This window comes from Salminus brasiliensis, chromosome 2 (genome assembly GCF_030463535.1).
Source record: "Salminus brasiliensis chromosome 2, fSalBra1.hap2, whole genome shotgun sequence".
NCBI classification, from domain to species: domain Eukaryota; kingdom Metazoa; phylum Chordata; class Actinopteri; order Characiformes; family Bryconidae; genus Salminus; species Salminus brasiliensis.
In genome coordinates this window covers 39,252,178-39,273,575 of record NC_132879.1, presented here as the reverse complement: position 1 = coordinate 39,273,575, position 21,398 = coordinate 39,252,178, and the positions used below count along the sequence as shown (strand labels likewise).

Below are 21,398 nucleotides of genomic sequence, written 5' to 3'. Positions count from 1 at the left end.
CATACTTATAAAATCTGATTCTGATTCTGTTGTATTAATGTTTTCGCTTTAAACACACATTAATTGAATCAAATTTATATTATAAACCAGGACAAAAGTTGGTCAAGGTTACGCTGGTCAGGGTCATTATGACAGGGGTGTTCATTAACATGGAACTGGCAATGGGAGAAAGATTGCTCCTCTCCCTCAGGATGAGTCTGGTGCTCGCTATGCTAACTGTTTAATTAACACCACACATATCATTAGCAGAAAAAGAATTCACACCAGGCCTGAAAAGATTAATTACTGTTTTGTGAAGGCTGAGACTGTTTGTCATAATTGCAAGCACACTATGAGCTAAGCACTAGCTTTCTTATAGCACAGCAGGCTGTGCATTGTTTAACCTTCACCTTGCTTGTTTGTGTGTTCCTAGTTGTAAACAGTTGTATGCTAATACAAAGCAATGGCAGAAAGCATGGGTCATTGTACTTTGTTACACTGTACTTAGGTCTTATGTTAATGAAAGAAATTTTTTTTAGAGTATTTGTAACTGTAGATACTTTTTGACCATTTGTTCGAGTGCACACTGCATCTACAAATGTTTGTGGACACCTGTTAATTCGAAGTTTCCTCAAAGGTATTGATTGGTAGTTTGACACTCTGCAGCAGTTACAGCCTCTAATCTTCTGGCTTAAAGCAACACTATGGAAAATGTCTTGCTCCTGGGCTCCCCCTACAGGAGGAGTTAAGAGATACAGAACCGTCACTAAAAGTAAAAGTAGCATGTTGACTGAGGTAGTGGAGTAAAATGACCAGATTTTACACAAATATGAAAAGCATTGTCCTGCCCAGTTTTCCAACATTACGCACTGCAGTTAGCAGTGTGCTGAGCCTGGAGTAGCAACAACAGTGACAATATTCTCCCTATTATAAGTCAGTGGAGCATCACAATGATTCTGCTGGGAGGGGGTTAAACCTCTCTAGGTCACGCTTGCCATTGGGCATGGTAAGCTTAGGCTCATGAGCGGCTGCTGCAGAGCAAGCCGATCTATTAGCAATGGTTTTTAATGGAAAATGCTGTGATGGGATGTCTGGAAACATATGCATTTTGTTGCTGTCCAATGAAAAAGATTTCCAAAATTTCCAAAATGACTTTACAAAAAAAGGCGAAAATGGATTGAAGTCAAATTAGTTTATTCCAGGTCATTTAGAGCATTTCTATTGGTCCATTCATTTAGATTGATTTACACAGTGTTCAGAGCAGCTACAGGGTTCAAACCATGGAGAAAACTAAAAATGGAGGTGCATGATTTTCATTGGACAGCAGCGATATACAGTGGCTTGCAAAAGTATTCTCTTTCACATTTTGTCACCTTACAACCACAACGTAAATGTATTTTATTTATTTCAGAATTTTAATCAAATAAAAATCTGAAAAGTGTGACATGCAAAAGTAAGCCCCCTTTACCCCTAAATAAAATCCATTGTCCAGCTGTGTGTAATTTAGTCTCAGTATGAATACATCTGTTCTGTGAAGGCCTAGTGTTAGAGAACACTAGTGAACAAACAGCATCATGAAGACAGAGGAAACAGAAACACAGGTCTTGTGGAGAAGTTGTGGAAAAGTTTAAAGCTTAAAGGTTAGGTTATAGGAACATATGCCAAGCTTTGAGCATCCCAAGAATCACGGTTCAATCCATCATCCAAAAATGATTCTTCAACTGCAAACCTACCAAGACATGGCCGTCCACCCAAACTGACAGATCGAGCAAGGAGAACACTGTTCAGAGAAGCAGCTAAGAGGCCCATAGTCACTCTGGAGGAGCTGCAGAAGTCCACAGCTCAGATGGGAGTATCTGTCCACAGGACAACTGTAAGTCGTGCACGCCACAAATCTGGCCTCTATGGAAGAGTGGCAAGAAGAAAACCATTGTTAAAAAAAGAAAGGCACAAGAAGTGCTGTTTGCAGTTTGCCACAAGCCATTTAGGGTACACAGCAAATGAGTGGAAGAAGGTGCTGTGGTCAGATGAGACCAAAGTTGAACTTTTTTGGCTCAAATGCAAAGTGCTATATGTGGGGCAGAAAAGTAACACTGCTCATCCCCCTGAACACACCATCACCACTGTGAAATATGGTGGTGGTAGCATCATTCTGTGGGGATGCTTTTCCTCAGCAGGGACAAGGAAGCTGGTCATTGTTGATGGATGGAGCTAAATACAGGGCAATCTTGGAAGAAAACCTGTTAGAGGCTGCAAAAGACCCTAAACATACAGCCAGGGATACAGTGGATTGTTTTAGATCAAAGAATCTAAAACAAGAGTAGGACCTGACCTACATCCCACTGAGCATCTGTGGCAAGACATGAAAATTGCTGTTCACAGACGCTCTCCATCCAACTTGGCTGAGCTTGAGCTATTTTGCAAAGAAGAATGGGCAAAAATCTCAGTCTCTAGATGCGCAAAGCTGGTAGAGACATACCCCAAAAGTCTTGTAATAGTAACTGCAGTCAAAGGTGTCTCTACAATGTACTGGCTGAATATGTTTGCACGTCACACTTTTCAGATTTGATTAAACTTTTGAAATGCATCATTTTCATTCCACTTCACAATTATGTGCTACTTTGTATTGGTCCATCACTTCAAATCTTAATAAAATACATTTGTAAGTTGTAAAGTAAGGTAACAAAATGTGAAAAGTTCTACAAGCCACTGTATAGTGTACATTTGGCTCCACATTTCTTATTTTAACTAGTAAGACACAGTAGCCATGTTTTCCACTTTTCAATCCGGATCTGAATTACATCATACAGGTGACACTACACATTTCTGAAGGCATACACTCACATAACATGTTATTGAAAACCCTACTTTTTAGGTCAAGATATTGATGGCACACAGTTTCTACTTTTTTGGCAATTCATGTTCAAGTCCTTTTAAATATAGCTGAGCTAGAGTTGGTTTTTTTTTGTTTGTTTTTAGCACACTCTTAGCAAAAAGGTTTTATAATAATGAAAATGTGAAAAAATTGTCTTTGCTATATAATGTGAAGAACTCTTTTCATAGTTTCCAAACTGTAATACTTTCAGTGCCAACACATGGACACAGTCGACCATATTCACCATTTGTGTTGGACACAGATGGATTTTGGATCTCCACCTTCAACCCATTCGTCCAGTAAACATACAAATACACTAGTGAGCACTGTGAAAAAAAAATGGTCTTTTCTAGGTAAGTGCTTCCCCCTGGTGGTTTTGCACCACACTTCAATTTACATTATTTATTCTAGTGAAGTCTGACCTCTGTAAATCCATCATTAACTGCAGTAAAAATAATCAGAGCCTTACATTATAATCAAGTGTATATTTCATTTTATGAACTGAATGACACTGTAAAACATTCAGTTGTACTTCAGTCACTGTAGTAAATGCAGTGGTCCACATGGCAATGATCACAGTACCTAAGAAATCCCTGATAACCCCTGAACACACACGCACACCTATGCGTTTTCTCTCAGTCTGCTTTTGTTCAAATCTCTGTTGTTGGTGTCAGTAATGGCTTTCTAACAGCAAGTGAACTCAATGGGTATATAATGAATTGCATTCATGACATTTTTAGTCTTACACTTATCAGTCATTACCGCACCACTGAATTTATGAATGGTTTTAAACTATTTTATTAATAATTATTAGTAACATCATATACACCTTACACACTGCAAAGACCTTAGAATGTGATGCAAGTAATTCTGTATTTGAAAGCAGGCAAAATAGTCAAATTTGACTTTATTTCTGACAAATAAACACATCCTGTTGGCTCACTTGACTTAAACCATGATCATTAATAAACACCATTCATCATAAACAACTCACAAATTCTTTATAGTTTCATTGTAAACTGGCCCCCTTACTGCCATATTGATGATTGAAGAATACAACTAAAGCATTTGTGTGTGCCACGTTCTGAACTCCATTTTGGATGATCACAAAGCTGTTCAGTATGACATTCTATACACTGTTACAAAATTATCATATTTCCTCTCCTTTTTCAATAAACCAGAACAACACACCACACATGAAACACACATTTAGAACATGAACATTATGAAATGTGATGTCTCAACACTGAAACAACTGGGCAAAGACTGTGCCGGCGCTAGTATCCGTAGAAACAGCGTCTGCGTCAGCAAACTGGAGCACTTACAAGTAAGCTGGCTGCTTTTGAGTGCTGTTTTCCACAGGCTGTTTTTACTTTCATAGGTTTGCATAGTATCGATCCCTGTTCCCAAACTCCCTGTAGGCGAACTCTGCGTCCCTCTTGTCGTGGGGGATGCGGCCAAATGGGGTGTGGTCATTGAAGCAGCTGTCAAACACTTCGTCCACAACTTTTTCTGCCTCCTTTCTGCTCACCTTCCGCACGGCAAGGATGGAGCGCAGGGCACGGTCCCGCACACACTCCTACAGAAGGTTTGTGGAGATGTGGTCAGTGAGGCATGAGACCAAGAGAGCTAAAAAAATAATATTCATCTTCAAAAACTGCTATTACTCATTAACTAAAAACAGTAAGTTCACATAGATAAAATGCTGAATATTATTGGTCTTATCTCTCCTGTCTTTTTGTAAGAATGTAAAAGTACTAGTTACTAGCGGGCTAAAAAAACTATTGCTAACAAGCTGAACCAAAACTACCCAAGGCAGTGGCTTCAAATGAGGTATCTTTTTGGAATTGTAATTCTACACATGAAGGCCTCAATAATAAGCTAGAGTTGATTTAAGATCCCAGTCTGTTCATAGATCCTGTTCTAAGCAGAAGTTCATTTTCAGGGAAAGATATTTAATATTTTCATTCCATTAAACACATAAATTTTTTCATTGATTGTCTAGATACATTTCATGGGTAAACTCCCATGTGTATCAATATTGTTGTTTGTCAATTTAAAAGATTTTTGGCCATCGAGAGGATCATTTATTTAAGCATTTTAAAACCTCAGGTTTTTTTTTTTTTTTTTACATATAATATAAAAGTAATGTACATATAATATCATCTACTTTACCTGATGGTGCTTTTTAAGGCCAAAATTAAACCTGCAAAGCTCGTTGGTGAAGGAGCAATCTCCGCTCAGGTTAGCTGCCCGAATCTAAAGAAAACAAGACAAGTGGGATGAATTGGCAAAGACAGTCAAAACACCACTACTGCAACAACTCGCTTACCTCTGAACAGGCCAAGTGCTTGAAGTTATTAAACCAGTCCACGTGTGCACGGCAGTGGTCAAAGGCATGGATGAGCTCATGTGTGACCACTCTGTTCATATGGGCCTGCTGCGTAATGTTGTTTCGACATAAGACAATCTGCAAAAGATATTCATAGTTTTCAAAGAAAATACTGATTTTTAAATTGGGCATAACATAATATGGATTAAATAATAATAATAATAATTTTCAAGCACAATTCCAGTAGACAAACTTTATATATAAATATTTTAATAAATCATTGTTCATATCAGTATGGAAAATAAAATAGCTGGATTTACACTTACCTGAGACGTTGTGGCATCAAAGCCTCCACTGACACTTCCTTCACAGTCTTCACAAGAGAAATGCCGGTCTTTGAAGACTGTACTATGGAGAAAATAATCAAGATATCATCAATGACCTTACTAAAGCCTAATTAAGACAGGATTAAATCTGCATTCAGTTCAGACTGGCCATGTCAGCATTTTACTCCTTCTACCATTAAAAAATGGCAAACTCAACTCTGATCATTTTGTTCCTGTTTGGATGAAAATGTTAAAAATTTCATCCTGAATTTTTTCATGTCCAATTCCACGTCAGCTAGATCCTCCCCCATTACAAAATGCCACCAACGCAGGGAGGTGAAGACTAGCACATTTTCTAAGCATCTTTGGACAGCTGAATGCACTTCACTAACTCCCAACTTCTCCCAGCCATGGATGACTGTGACATTACTAGCTATCAAACTTGCAAACTCCCAACTATAGGGCTTTTATGCTTAGACATTTGTGCTACTCGGACACCTGGACAAAAATATAAAAATGCTTCTTTACTGATTAGAGGGGTGATCCTAATGGCAGATACAGATACCACTTTTTTCTTTCCGATACCAATACAGATACCAGATATCAGTCGATACAGAGTACCGATACAACTTTTTTTTTATATTTGATCCCAAAAAGCATCAAATAAGCATTTACTGATTAAGTAACTGCACATTTGAAAAAAATAAAAATAGCTTTTTAATTGGTAAAATTCACATTTCAGAGCAGTGAAAAAAATGCCAGTTTAGAAACAAGAAGTGCTTATGCAGCAGTTTCATATTCAAGCACATGTCTGTGTTTAAAGCTACTAAACTTTAATGCATGGTCTTTAAACAATTAGCTTAAACTCAACATTTTTGTTTCTGAAACAAACAACAAAAAAAACACCACATGGAATCAAAAAGTGCTAATGTAAATGTTCCATTAAATGTCTGTTTAAAGGTAATAACTATTTCTGACTGGCCTTTTCTACTTTTTTAAACGTTTGGTTTAATGTTTTATATGAGAAAATAAGGCGGAAGTGACAGTACTGTGCAATTGCCGGTATCAGTGCAACACTAAAAATGACTGCATTAATAAGGATTACATGGCAGTACGTTATGCAAAACTCGCCCAGCAGCAATTTTAGTGTAGCACTGAGATGATGTATAACACTTCACTTCAGACTTACTTCCTATAAACCAATCCAGTGTCAGGTGGGCAAGAACATGGATTACTAAAGCAGTAAGAGAATGCAAGTACATACCAGCCTGAATTCTTCATGGCTTCAAGGAGAATTTTTGCATATGGATCTGCAGAAGAAAGAAGCAGAACAACTAGATTTTAATCCTGCAGTGTATTTCCCTGTATTATCCTGATTCTTTTCAACCACGATTAGCAACAAGAAGCGTTATCCTGTGCTAGACTGAACGTGCCATGCCATTTTAGTGCTTTGTGTGGGGAACACACACTGATGGGTAAAATCATGTTCTTCAGAACTTCGGTCATAGCCCAGCTAACAGCTAATGTGGGGCCTGTATGGGTAGCCAAATCTGGTCCTTGTGTTTCTTGACGCCCCCCCATATGGATGCCCACCAGTGTCAGTAATGGGGCCAGGAGGGGTTAAGCATTGGGCCCCATCTGGATTGTTCACTGCACATGGGGCCTAGATGGGATCCATAGATGTGAGATTGAGGAGGCCGTGACTGATGATGAGTGTTAGTACAAGCTTTGAAGAGTTAGGCTGACAGTATAAGGCTGGATTTGCTAATCATGATCCAGGACAAACAACAACAACAACAACATAGGTACTACATAGCCTCTACCGTTGCTTTTAATCTATTATGGCATGATCCTCGTTTCATAATCATAACACAGGTTGTGTTAACGATTCCAGGGAGGTCCTCAGATTAAAGCAGGACTGCTGACATGCGTCGTTATTTTAACGATTCATAAGCACAAACTTGCTGAAACGGGCTTCTTATTCGAAGTTCCCGAAGTGCACCTTAAATTCAAATGAGAAGAAAACCTCCCGTGTACTGAGACCTAACAGCAGGTGGTGTTAGACGGCACTGTGGAGGTGAGATAAGCACACAGCTGCATGCGAGATCAGTGTTAATGCACGCACTGTCGGTTTTATCGGAAAAGCCAGGAAGCACCACATGAACAACCTCTGAAATCGGGCACACCGACTTCTGTTTAAGCAGCGCGAACAGGAAAAGTTGTGACGTACACGCTATTTCCAACATGGCCGAACAACAACACTAATATTAAATAATAATAATAATAATAATAATGATGTACAACTTGTTCATTAAATCTATTTAAACATCTAGTTGGCATAGAAAATAATTAAATATATGTATATATAAAATAATAAAAGCCTGACAGACATAACCACATGAACGCGACCAGGTCGGGGAACGAGTTTAACCTTGGAGAAACTTCTGCCGCCCGACATGCACCTAAAAGCACAGTTATTGCACAGTTAGGAGAGCTGACTTACTCGTCTGTATTGCGTAACTCAGCATAAGATTACATTTGGTGTTTCTAGTGAACAGACTTTCTGCGATGGACCCTTTCGTGTATTTGCTTCTCTTTCTCTCCGGGAACAGATTGAAGCCATAGTCTTCGTCTTGTTCTTTAGCCTGAGCCATTGATCTATCTGATGTATTCAAGAGCCGGCATCTAGCGATATGGTTTAGCTAGCTCCCAGCTACAAGCTCAGATACACAGGCAGAGAGGTCATTTTCGGTTCTGCTGATCATGTGCTTTAGCAAAAAGCTAAAGGTAAAAGGGCACCCACAGCAAGAGAGATGCCACAGAGCTTTCGAGCGAGAGCGTCGAGTGGCCGCCAGTTTGAGAAGCCGGGGGAAAAAAGGGGGGGTGGGCCAGAGAGTCAGAGAGGCTGCGCTCCAATTCTTTGTTGGAACTAGAACGCCTAGGTAGTGCACAGATTATGGCCCAAACTTCTTTGCTCCAAACGTTTATTTATCAGTGTGATTTATTTATCTTTTTATGAATGTAACATTTTTGTAACGATACAAAACAATGTAACAATACAAGAGAATGGATGCTTCCTGTGATGCATACAACGAAAAAAGGAAAGAAGAAAAATAAATTTGCACATTTGGAACAGTACTGGCGGACATCTTTACAACACCACCATGCTCCCATCTCTAAATGTGGAGAGATCAAAATACTCGGTCAGAACTAACGGTCAGATTACCATTACAAAAACATTTTAAATCATTTATCACTTAAAATCTAATACAAAACCTCCAATAATACTTATTATAACGCACAAAACCATGATGGCCTCCCTCACTAGCAGGTCGACCCTTTTTCCGCTTGCTTCCGATTGGCTCTTTTAGCTGAAGGACAGGACCTTATCCATACACAAGACGCTATGTTGAACTTTACGAAAACGCCCATCATATTTCCACCAATGGCCGGTCTCCTCATTTATAACGTCTCTGGTCTAGTGTGCACTGTTGGGAGGATTCGTACCGACAAGTATACATCTTCACAAATTGGTCTTCTGCTGCCTTCAATTCATTGCAGAAATACCCTATTTACAAGACAGGCGTACAAGAATAGCACCACAGAGTTATAAGAATAGCACCACAAGCTGTCGGAAGTGCATTCAGAGATGATAACGACAAAATGTGAGGCCAGGCTTTTCGAATTCGAGGCATGTCAATAAAAAGTTACGGTGGCCGCTGTTTCTGTCCAAAAACAATTACACAAAATTATCTTCCGAACTTCCGAAACATTACTAGAATATACTAAAGGGGATAACGAATATACTAAAGCGTATACAGGCGGCAGAGCGGCAGTCGCCGGAGAAGCGTCTCGGTGCTCTTCAAGAACATCTTTGTTTCGGTTCAAGCGCAAGGGCTGCTGGTAGTCGGCTGTCATGGCGCTGAACCCAAACAGAAGTTCAATCAACATGAGCGCTGAGTTCTGCTGAGAAAAGTGTAAGTCCAGCTTTGGTTTAAGGGTCTAGCGGTCGTTTTGAAGACTAACATCACATCGGTTATGTGTTAACGTGAGTATTTGCTTTCGTTTTTCGACGGCTCTGCGCTCTCAGGCCACACGTGTAAAGATTAGCTACATGCTTAGCCTTGAATCCGACACGAGAGCCGCATCGCTCAGAGGACTGTTCAGCAGCTACACTGTTAGTGTGAACGTTAATGTTCAGGGTCGGTCCAGAGCCAATTATTTGAGGGCTTTCAGGGTTTCGTAATGATGTTATCTAGCTCTTAAGACTTCACAGTAAATGCTCTCACTCGAGTGCAGAGTAAGAACAGAGGTGAAGGGTGTATCTCTGTTGGATGAGCTGGTTGTTAAAAGTCTAAATATCAGCAGCTAGACTAGATACCCACTATAAAGTACTGAAAAAAAAGCTCAGTCAGCCATAAAAATCGCTATGTAGCTAGATCAGCAGGAAGCATACCTTTGCAAATAAACATGAATAGCTAGCTACATTATTCAAATTGTGTTTTTTATAGAGATATATATTGATATGCGAGTTGGAGGAACACATGTTTGGTTGCTGTGGTTTTCCTGTTAATTTAGTTACTGCATGAATTTGTTTAGCACCCCCAGCAGCTGCTTGCCTGATTCACTTTTCTAAAGGACTGGTTAAATAAAGCAGACATTTGCTAAGTAGAAATGACCTTCCTCCTGAAGAGCTTTGGAAATGGCGAAGCCCACACACAGAATCATAATGTACCGTTTATTTGAACTCAGGTCCATTTGTTTCTCTACATAATTTGCTAGCCTAGCTTTACACCACGTATCAGTCAGGACCCGCAGATCACCACCGAGCATGTTTAAAGACTGTGTCTGTGATGCTGAAATCTGCAGCAGCCAGGTGTTTCTGTTTGGCAGGTATTTCAGACTCCTGTTTGATGATGTTTGATCTGCGATTTATCAATATTGCTTGGATAGGTGTCGTCTGATGGTGGTTCAAGGGTTTTCTGAGGGTTTGTCTATGGCAACTACGGGGCACTTGATTTTGCACTTGCTAGCAGTACTCGCACACTAATTGCCATTGTATATTAAGCCTTGTTTCAATTGGTTCCTCTTTACTGCTAAGCTTTTTGTGTAATACTTGTTCTTTCTGGATGGTCTCGTTTCAGATTGAGAGAAAGGTGGCAGCATGTCAGGGAGTAATAAAGCCATTGAACTGCAGATGCAGATGCGGCAGAATGCAGAGGATCTCCAGACCTTCATGAAGGAGCTTGATAACTGGGAGACAGACATGAAAAAGAAAGATGAAGAGCTTCGTGCAGGAAACCCAACAGAAACTCAGGTGCGTTGTGCATCTTTCTGTGTTGTTTCCGGTAGTCAATCTCACATCGTGAATTGCATGGGAGTCAGCCACTGTGATTTATGCCGGTATTTTGGATTTACATGGCCGTAAGATGTTGATGTTGCAAATCAGTCCTGATGTAGGTTTCCTCATAAACTCAAAGCAGATACCACCGCTTCTGAGAAATGAGCTGAGCTGTCAGTGTCTGGCGGCTTATCCCAGGAATTTGGCCGTGTGAAGAAAGGCTGTTTAACTGTGAAACAGTAAAAATGAACTCTTCTGTGTGAAGAAATTAGCATAATTGCTAGAGGAATACATCACAGTACAGAAAATCAAAAACAAACAAACTGTTGTTATTTCTCATGACTTTTTGTAGAGATGTACTGCACAGGTATTAGTTAGTTTACATGCTTTGGAGTCTGTGACGACAGTTGCAATTGACATGAGGCACCCCTCATTGCAGATTAGGTGTATTAGCAACATTTACAAATTTCCAGCTGATTGCAGTAAACCAATCAAACAAGACAAATTCAAGTAGCCCAACACAACGACTACTGCAGTCTGAGAATTATTCCACCCCTTAATAACAAGCATCTTTAGTAGCAGAGCACCCTTTTGACGTTATGACCTGCTGCCATCATGACGCATAGCCAGACACTAGCTTCTGACAGCGTTGAATGAAACTGGAGGCTATTGCCCATGCGAGGGCTGTTTGTCAGGAATTCTGTCAGAAGCTGGTGTCTGGCTTTACAGCAGGTCAGAACAACGGATTCTATATAACTTGCACTTGTTTGATTGGCTTATTGCAATTAGCTGAAAGTTTCAACATTTTGCTTATAAACCTAATTTACAATGCAGGCTGAATAGTTTCAGGTCCAACTGCATTATGTTTACTGTCTCTAAAGGTGGACACCTACTGAATTAGAAACCTGACTGGCAGCTGTATCTCAATGCTCTTTTTTTAAACTATAGAAAACTCTCCCACCTGTGAGAAACAAGGATTACAAGAAGAAACGAAGAGTTATAGGCAAGGTTCCCAGCAAGAATGGCCAAGATGAGCAGAAGCCAGCGCAGAGAATAAAGTTGTATGATTATCAGTCGTGGGACAAGTTTGATGTGGTAATGCTCTTTTGAGTTTCATCTGAGAACGTAAAAGGGGGGCACAAGCACAGGGTTTACTATTGTTGATCGTATGTCTGTTACCTTTGTTGCAATACAGGAGAAGGCCCTTGATTCAATGGACAAAGAAGAGAGCCCTGATTCGAATGATTCAGACTTGGAGGAGGTGCAGGTGGACAGAGACCTAGCCATGAAAGAGAAGGAAAACGTAAGGACTCTCAATGGGGAATGGTCTTTACTAGACTTCTGGTAATGCAGTGGTCCCAAACCTGTTGTACTCCTGCCTCATAGTGTACTGCATTTTGCTACTTACACACACACTCACTTCACATCAATCATTTCAGTTTGGGCAATTCTCAAATTGTTACTAGCCATTTGCTACTGCGGTTCCTAGGAAGTTGCTTTGCCATTTCTTAGTGTTGCAAAGTAGGATGCTCTTTATAGTGGTAACTACTTTGTTGCTAACCAGTATCCTGGTGGTTGTTAGGATGTTGCTCTTTGTATTCAGCTGAAAAAAAACATCCTTCTCCATGGCAACAAAGAATCTAACTGGTGGATCCTTCGCTAGCTATCATATCCCGATATTTATTGCATGCCAGATGCAGCTGTTAAGGTAGCTAGGTGATAGGAGCGGCGCTTCAGGAAGCAACGATATAGGTAGAAGCTGTGCCAAACAGGAAATCTGCCGTATAGCAGACCATCTCATGTCAGTTTGGCCTTTGCGGTCATAAAGGTAATTTCACTGGTGAAAATGTAAAAAGTATTGTAAGTTTAGGCTAAACAGCCGGAAATACCATTACAACCATAATGACATGGAGTTGTTTTTTTTACCAAATATAGACACGATATGGGCCCTTTAAATCCATAGCCAAATATTTTAAGAGGCTTCCTAGTTGCGTGATCATGTAGGCGTTGGCCCTATCATCAGGATATCTGTTTGATCCCTAGTGATACAGTTGTGCTTCATATGATTCAGAGAAAGCACATGCTAGCCTTCATCCTCCCAGTGCTGGTAGCTGGTATCATGCGATATAGGGGAGCATAGCTTCTTTCAATATACTAACTCAAACTGATTCACTCCTTAAACAATAATAAAGTAACATGTTCTACTGATGTCCATGTGCCAGCTGATGTGATCTATAGTATGATCCATTCGATATTTCAGGGTAACCAGTTCTTTAAAGAGGGAAAGTATGATGAGGCCATTGAATGCTATACCAATGGAATGAGTGCTGACCCTTACAATCCCATTCTGCCCACAAACCGAGCAGCATCCTTCTTCAGACTTAAGAAGTAAGACTCTCTTCACATTCCACTATGTTTGTTTTTTTCATTTACTACTTACCTTGATGTGCCTGTTAGGCAGTGGTGGCTCAGCGGTTAGAGAACCAGGCTTTTGTGTATGTGTGTGTTCACTGCACGGATGGGTAAAAGCTGGAGGGCCAAATTCCATGTGTGTCCAACACGAATGGTGAATATTCTTGTCTTGTCTAATGCTTCCTGCATATTTGTCTCTCAGTAAGCCACACTGGGGTGTGTGCATGCGTTTGTGTGTGTGTTGTAGGTATGCTGTTGCAGAGTCCGACTGTAACCTGGCTATAGCGCTGGACAGCAAGTACATTAAAGCGTATGCCAGAAGAGGGGCTGCTCGTTTCGCTCTTAAAAACCATCAAGGTGCTCTTGAAGGTAAAAGTTTAACTAAAACGATTGGTTTATGTCTTTGTGTCACATGTGTAATCTGTTGTTGTGAGAACAAAAGGCTTTGTGTTGTGTTAAGTTGTATGTTAAACTGTTGGTATGGATGGGTGTGGGTATTCTCTATAAATCTCTAGCCTATAGCACAGACTGTTAGCAGTGTCTTTGTTTCACCCTTCCTGTGGGCAACAGTCTGTTCTTGTTGAATAGGGGTAACAATTCAAGTTGTGAATTAGCTGTGAACCTCAAACACTGTGATGTGCCAGCATAACCAAAACTGGCCTGAAAATTGAATTCAGATTGAATTCCAAAATCCCCAGACAGTCTTGATTTCTTATATTGCACTGTCCCAAACATTCACACATACAGCTATTTAGCAAAAGCCTTTCAAGGATTCTGAGACAGTCTTTCCCTTTGATTGTGCATCAGTAACACGGGGAGCATGCAAAGTGCCTTTCATAATGGCACAAAGACACATGCTCCTTTGATATGCTCCCCTGCTCCACAGTTTAACATTGCAAATACAACCAATCAGATGTGATTAAAATACACATTCCAGACTTTCATTTCAGTTTCACTATGTTGAAATTACACCATGTTTTATACAGTCCCCTTTATTTCAGAGCAGCATAATGTTTAGGGCATAGCAATGATAAACATTAAGGCAATCAGGTTTAGTACTTGGCTAAACCGATGAGGTAGTATGCTTTGGGTTGTGGGTGGTCCATACGTCACTCTGATGCAGGTTAATCTTGGTCTCATCTCTCCACAAGACCTTTTTCCAAAATTCTCTTAAGACTCCATAATCTCCAGAATCCAGACTCTCTTAACAACTTTTTTTTTTGCAAAACTGTGGCGCAGATATGTCTTCATCCCAAACATTATGTATGGCCCTGTACCCCTTTGCCACATGGCACAATCCGGAAAAGGGTAACTAGCTAGCTTGGATGGCTTGGGTGACACTCTCTGGAAACAAGTAACTCAAACAGTCCTCTTGCCAAATAATATAACATTGTTAGAATAGAGTAGAAAAAATAACAATATTCGTGTTGCTTCTGTATGCTTCTATGGTCATGATGACATCTAACTTATTCAGAAGCCAACCATAAAAGGAAAATCAGTGGGGTTTTTTTTTCTGGAGCAAAATTTAAATGTTGTAAATGGGCGTATAAAACCGCAAGACATTTTCTGTTTCAACCAATTACATGGCTTCTGTTTAGGTATCATAGAACATGAAGTCCCTAAATGAAAGGTGTCAGTTGGATTTTTATCAGCTGATACTCAATATCTCTTATCTTGAACTCTTTCTGCAAGATTATGAAATGGTTCTGAAGTTGGACCCTGAAAACCTAGATGCTCAGAATGAGATAAAGAAACTGAACCAGGTTAGTACGCACCATCGTACCCCCTCTCCCATCACCATATATTCATGCTGTTTGTGTTTGTGGCATTAAAGGTTATGGCGTTGCATTGTTTCCATGTCCTGCGCTCTTCCTCCCAGGCTTTAGCTTCCCAAAAACAGCCAGATGACAAGACTGTGGTTGAAGTGCCGCCTGCTGAGGAAGCAAAACCTAAGCATGTAGAGGAGGAGCAGCAGAGAAGGCAAGAGGCAGTGGTGCAGAAAGACCGGGTGAGTGCTTCAGTTTTACCTACGTATGCAGAAAGCCTCAGTTACAAATCTGGGTTTCTAGTGGGCCTGGGTTAAGACTGCAACAACAGGCTGTATGTCCAAAAACACATGTGAAACTCCCAAACTCCAAGCATGTATGCATGAACAGCAACTGTCTCTACTGTACAGGAAAGGCTTTTTTACTAGATTTTGGAGCTTTGCTGTGAGGATTTGATTTGATTGCATTCAGCAACAAGAGCATTAGTGCGGTCAGGATGTTCACCTGATTCCCAACTCATCGATTCGCTTTAACACATTTGACCCCTACTGTTGGCTTGATGTGGACGTTGCTTCTGTATTGCTTTTGTAGGGTAATGCTTACTTCAAGGAGGGAAAGTATGAGGCAGCTGTGGAGAGCTACACTAAAGGCATGGAGGCTGACACCACAAACGTCCTACTCGCTGCTAACAGGGCCATGGCTTACCTCAAACTTGAAAGGTACATTTTCATTTGCTTTGGGCATCTAGCATCTTGAAAATGCACAGTACAGCTAGAAATTATTTACTAATAGAGTTTTTAAAAGGTTTTAAATATAGGAAATGTACATGCCTTGAAAACGTTAGGATTACGCCTGTCTCTTGGGATTGGTGCATTTCACTTATAAACTAACTTTGTGCCTTATGTCAAGGCAGGACACAACATTGACACTGCCAATTTAAAGGATGACTGCTGCTGTGCAGCGCAGAGGTCCCGTGCCACCTGTGGACATTTCAGCTAGGGAAATGCTAAAACAGGAGCACATGAACTCTAGCTGAAATGTGCACTCTGTTAGTGGTAAAGTGGGTGAAAATGCCATAAACTCTCAAGAGACTAGTGTGATGCTTACCTGATATGATTGTTGATTTTAATTAAACAGCACACTGTGTGTTCCTTAAAACATTAAACGGTCTTAAAAGTGGGTTGCACCACTCTGTCAGATTGTAGCCTTACTCTGTGGTGTGAATGTTGCACAGGTATGTTGAAGCAGAAGAGGACTGCAGTAAGGCCATTGCTCTAGACAGCACCTATTCAAAAGCTTTCGCCCGACGTGGCACAGCTAGAGCTGCTCTGGGCAGGCTTGCTGAAGCCAAGAAAGGTCTGGTTTCTGTTTCTTATGCAAAGGTTTGGGCACCCCTAGTCATATTACATGGATTATCTAGTACAAGATTATCTACAGGAAAAATAAGTTCACAACACATTCATAATTGCTATATATTTACTTAATTTAACATATTGAAAAAATACATTTAAATGTGGTGTTCATAATTTATAGACTTTATATGTAAAATTTCTTTCCTGTAGAAAATGTTTACTTATTTATTCATAGAAAATAAAGGACATCCTACACAGTATTAAGAGATGGTATAATTAATACTTATATTGAACAGAATAAGTTTCATTAAAAAGTGTTTTTATTTTTATTCATGTAAAGATTTTGAACAGGTTCTGAGGCTCGAACCAGGAAACAAGCAGGCCATGAACGAGCTGAAAAAGCTCAATATGGTAAATGTTGGCTTTTTATAATGCTACCCTTTATTCAGTAAGTACATAATGCTAACAAAACAGTGAATGGTGTTTTAAGGCGGTATCTGATGTCATCTATTGTAGTTGACAAGTCATTATTGCATGCAAGTTCAGTTACAGCTCATTCAGTGAATTGTCCAACCACGTGACTGCTATGAAGATACCAGTTGTAAAAAAAATAAAAATAAATAGTGTGTGTGTGTAAAATATATATATTTTTTTTTTTTCATGCTTTTATAATCATGATCATGCTTTTATAATAATTGCATTATTGTATAGAATGATCTATTATAACTTGAGTGGCCTTGTTTGTAATCAGGAGATGACTGCTAGTGGGCTACAGCAAGTGGGTAACACTCAAAGAAGAACAGTTCAACCAATCAACAAACCAGAACATCTCAGATCTACTGTGAGTCAGTCTTAATATAAATTTTATATAATTCTCTAATTCATTATTCAAGCAACTGTTATACATTTAAATAAACCCTACAAATTCATGCTTTTCTTATTTTTTAAAAGAGGGTTGTACCTGATTATAACTTTCACTTAAACCTTGAAACTGTGAAGTTCACCTCACAGTTGTCTGACAAATGGGGAGGACATACAGCAATTTCTACATTAAATCGAGGTGACTATGATTATGATTGCAGTTGCTGTTGCTCTAAATGTCTAACCAAGAATTTGTTTTCTTAGATAAATAAATAATATTTATAGTGCAGTAAATACTTGCTAAAATGATCTGTTAATCTACAGTGAGGTGAACTTAAGATATCCAGTTTTTAACATATGTACATTTTATATTAATTTTAACAATATTGAGAGATTAATTTAACTAAACAAATAAAAGGGGGGGGGTTATGAAAGTTCTTTGGCTGCAACTCGGCATTCACTCTCCTCCAAACACGAGTTGTGTTTGTACCAAACAGTTCTACTTTGGTTTCATCTGACCATAAGACATTCTCCCAAACACGTCTGGCACTGCAAGATCTGAGTCCCTGGCGGCGTAGTGTGTTACTGACGGTAGCCTTTGTAACGTTGGTCCCAGCTTTTTGCAGGTCATTCACTAGGTTCCCCCGTATGGTTCTGGGATTTTTGCTCACCGTTCTTGTGATCATTTTGACCCCACGGGCTGAGATCTTGCGCGGAGCCCCTGATCGAGGGAGATTAGCAGTGGTCTTGTAGGTCTTCCATTTTCTGATTATTGCTCCCACAGTAGATTTCTTCACACCAAGCTGCTTGCCTATTGCAGATTCAGTCTTCCCAGCCTGGTGCAGGTCTACAATTTTGTTTCTGGTGTCCTTCAACAGCTCTTTGGTCTTCACCATAGTGGAGTTTGGAGTGTGACTGTTTGAGGGTGTGGGCAGGTGTTCTTTTATACTGTTAACGAGTTCAAACAGGTGCCATTAATACAGGTAATGAGTAGAGGACAGAGAAGCCTCTTAAAGAAGAAGTTACAGGTCTGTGACAGCCAGAAATCTTGCTTGTTTGTAGGTGACCAAATACTTATTTTCCACCATTATTTGCAAATAAATTCTTCTTGCAAATAAATCAGATTTTTTTTCTCATTTTGTCTCTCATAGTTGAGGTCTACCTATGATGTAAATTACAGGCCTTGCACAATTGGTGACAGACTAACTTTTTTCCTCACTGTATTTACCTCCATGCCTAACTGTTGGTATGAGGTTATGATGCTTAAATGCTGTCTGGTTTGTACCAAACATGTCTCTTGTTACAGTGCCCAAATACTTCTTTAGACAGATTCCTAGGTGTCCTAACATTAATAATAAATAAATTTCTTTTTATTATATTTTATAAGACATTTAAATTTCATAAACATAAAGACATAAGACATAAAAATGTCCCCAGGTTTATTTGCCACAGATGGTGGAGTTAGCTGTGTGCTGCTGCACACTAATGCACTCTTTGTGTACTCATGGTGCCTCTTAGCTTGATCAGCCACTCTGTTTTAGTGGCTTCTGGAGTTTTTAGTGATGTGCTATAATGCACAGCACAAGATCACTGTTGTGGAGGATATTATTATGAAAAAGTCACTCTTAAACATATGCTCCCATTAATATGTGATGTAGTGTTTTCCACAAAAAAAACACTATTGTGATTTGTCAGAATGATCCCACATAATTTCAACCATCCATGACCCCAATTTGGCATAACTGTCTGTAACATGTAATAGGAGACTGAGGGGACTTATTTTTGTTTTATATTATCCACTATTACTGATTCTAAGACATGTGCATTTACCTGATCAAACATAATGAAAACAACAGGCAACAGTCTAAAATTGATGCATCTCTACTCTGTCTCCCCAGAAGCCAATGAAAAGAATAGAGATAGAGGAAGTTGGTGGAGAGCTCACAGCCTTAAAGGAGCCTCAAAGATCCACCGCCACTGGAGGTGCCACAAGGCCTGGACTAGTGCCAAGCATACCCGCTTCTTTCTTAGAGAGGGCAGTGGAGGGTGAGGCTTCTCCACTCTCATGTTCCCCTTCTGCCAAGATCCAGAAGATTGAGGAGCTGTCAGACACTCTTTCACAACCACCACCCAAGTAAGCCTGATCGATATTTTGATGTCACATTTTTGTCATTCCAGAATCCAGATTTTAAATGCTAAGCAAAGTTACATAAACACACATAAAAATATTATTGCTGTAAAAAGTGAAATGGTGCCTGTCTATATATCTTAAGTAGACTGGCTTGTAATTAACTGCTCTTTCTGAACTGTGCATTTGAATGACCATATATTATTGTGTGCTGTGTTTCAGAGGTCCTAAAAGGGATTCCACACAACAGACAATACTGCCCAACAAGGAAAAAGTCACCAGGATCATAGAGCCAACTTCATTCTCATCCTCCTCGTCAGTCCAGTTTGAGGTCATTCCTCCACCCCCCACAAACAGTTTTCAGCTGGAGGCAGATCTGCGGAAGATTGGTAATCACCTTGAAATCAGCTACAGGTATTTTAAGGTGGGTGCTACCTCTTAGCATTGCAAGTCTTCCTGTTAGTTATTGATGACATCATTTTAAAGCGGCAAATCTTGACAGAAAATTTACTTACATGTGGAAAAATATGATCAGTGTGTTCGCATTTATTTCAGCAAATTCCTCCTGACGCTTACGAGAAGATTTTTCAAAACTCCCTGGAGCCTGATATTCTTAATAAGATTTTGAAAGTACTCCAGAGCTTTTACATCAAGTAAGTGTGGCATATATTCCAAATGTTATGTACAACCTGCATGGAAGAATATTATAGCTTGTCAGTTATGTATGTTCTTGTTATGCATGCCAGTAGTTGCATCTGTGTATGTACATTTTGAACATTATAAAGTACCTGCTCATTATTGCTTTTCAAATTTCCTAATTTTCTGAATTCTCTTTTTCTTCAGAAATGAGGAGCCTTCAGTCATACTGGCAGTCCTTAAAAGCTTGTCAAATGTGAGAAGGTTTGAGATGGCTGTCATGTTTATGTCATCTTCTGAAAAGAAAGGTATACTCTCCCTATATCCTCTGTATTGTTTGTTAGTTAGTTAATTAGTAATGATTTGTGAATGGTGAATGGTTTTAATCAGGCATAACATAGCATTTATCACCATCAGCCACCCTGAGTTCTCATCACCTGCAGGCAATGGGAAATGATTACAGCATAAAAATGACAAATTAGTGTACCTTGTTAAACGAGCAGTAGTAGAGTAGTAGTATCTCTCACTGAGCTGTTGCAATTGCAATTTTAAGGATGCATGATATGTCAGCAGCCAATAAATGATTTTGTAATAAATAGAAAAAAATGATCAACCAAATATTACAACTATGGCTGATCATTATAACTCATAATTTTGCCTGCATTTTTTTAGCTCATACAGACACTGAAGCAAGTGAAATTAGCAGGACATTAATCAACAACTATGTGTTAATTAGATATTAGTTAAATTAATAATGTTGTTTATTTATTTATTTATTTTTTTCATTACTTAGTGTCAAGATCACGGATTCAGTGGCAGAATGTGTTCTGGGCTTGTATCGTCTTCATATGTGGTTTTTATGAACATAAACTGAACCAGATCTTCCTTTTCTTCCAGTGTTACAGGAGTTATTTGAGTGTATTTCACACGCTGGCCTGGAGGATGACTCCGTTCAAGCTCTAAAGAAGAAATATGTAGTATAGCCTCAGTCTTCAGAAGGGAAAGAGGAGTATCAGACTCTAAAACTGGCTATCTATGAGTGGTAATTTCTCAAAACATGAGAAATGAACTACTGTTTTCCCACCTACTAATTCAACAGTGTTGTAAATGACCTGATTCTTTATCTCCAAAGCTGGAGTTGGGAAGTGCTGTGAATTCAAAATGATACAAAAACAATTTGTTTGTTATTGTTTTTTTTTATTAAACATGTTTCAAAAGTGACTTTGAATTGGCAGTGATTTAGATATGATATATAACAGGCAAAATATTATTTCATGAGGAAGGCATATGTGTGTGTCACATAAATAAGAATACAGAATACAAAAAGGTTGTCTTTCAGAAAAGAAAATAGGACAAGGACCCTGGATTGTGTCTGCATGTTCCTTTTGAA

General features: G+C 39.4%; 2 protein-coding genes across 5 annotated transcripts; one reads left to right on the top strand and one right to left on the bottom strand.

Annotated features, from left to right (window-relative positions):
• Positions 1-1,192: 1,192 nt before the first annotated feature.
• atp23 (ATP23 metallopeptidase and ATP synthase assembly factor homolog) lies at positions 1,193-8,312 on the bottom strand. 2 transcript variants are annotated; one of them, XR_011979048.1, is made up of 7 exons: positions 8,016-8,312; positions 6,777-6,822; positions 5,513-5,594; positions 5,187-5,324; positions 5,030-5,113; positions 4,180-4,433; positions 1,193-1,881 (listed from the first exon to the last, which is right to left on the bottom strand). XR_011979048.1 is itself a non-coding variant. In XM_072673861.1 (6 exons), exons 1-6 carry the CDS (start codon positions 8,164-8,166, stop codon positions 4,230-4,232), a joined length of 705 nt encoding a protein of 234 aa, XP_072529962.1. In that variant the 5' UTR covers positions 8,167-8,311; the 3' UTR covers positions 3,747-4,229. The 2 variants fall into 2 exon arrangements, 1 of the variants encoding a protein (XP_072529962.1); XM_072673861.1 differs by lacking the exon at positions 1,193-1,881 and having other exon boundaries at positions 3,747-4,433; positions 8,016-8,311.
• A 1,076-nt stretch (positions 8,313-9,388) lies between these two features.
• Positions 9,389-21,229, top strand: rpap3 (RNA polymerase II associated protein 3). 3 transcript variants are annotated; one of them, XM_072673859.1, is made up of 17 exons: positions 9,389-9,489; positions 10,657-10,829; positions 11,802-11,948; positions 12,049-12,156; positions 13,114-13,241; positions 13,513-13,634; positions 14,958-15,028; positions 15,145-15,273; positions 15,623-15,750; positions 16,266-16,387; positions 16,724-16,794; positions 17,135-17,224; positions 19,143-19,378; positions 19,595-19,796; positions 19,928-20,025; positions 20,216-20,316; positions 20,906-21,229. In XM_072673859.1, exons 2-17 carry the CDS (start codon positions 10,677-10,679, stop codon positions 20,989-20,991), a joined length of 1,992 nt encoding a protein of 663 aa, XP_072529960.1. In that variant the 5' UTR covers positions 9,389-9,489; positions 10,657-10,676; the 3' UTR covers positions 20,992-21,229. The 3 variants fall into 3 exon arrangements, with proteins under 3 accessions (XP_072529960.1, XP_072529959.1, XP_072529961.1); XM_072673858.1 differs by having other exon boundaries at positions 9,390-9,560; XM_072673860.1 differs by lacking the exons at positions 9,389-9,489; positions 10,657-10,829; positions 11,802-11,948 and having other exon boundaries at positions 12,155-12,197.
• The last annotated feature ends 169 nt before the right edge of the window (positions 21,230-21,398 follow it).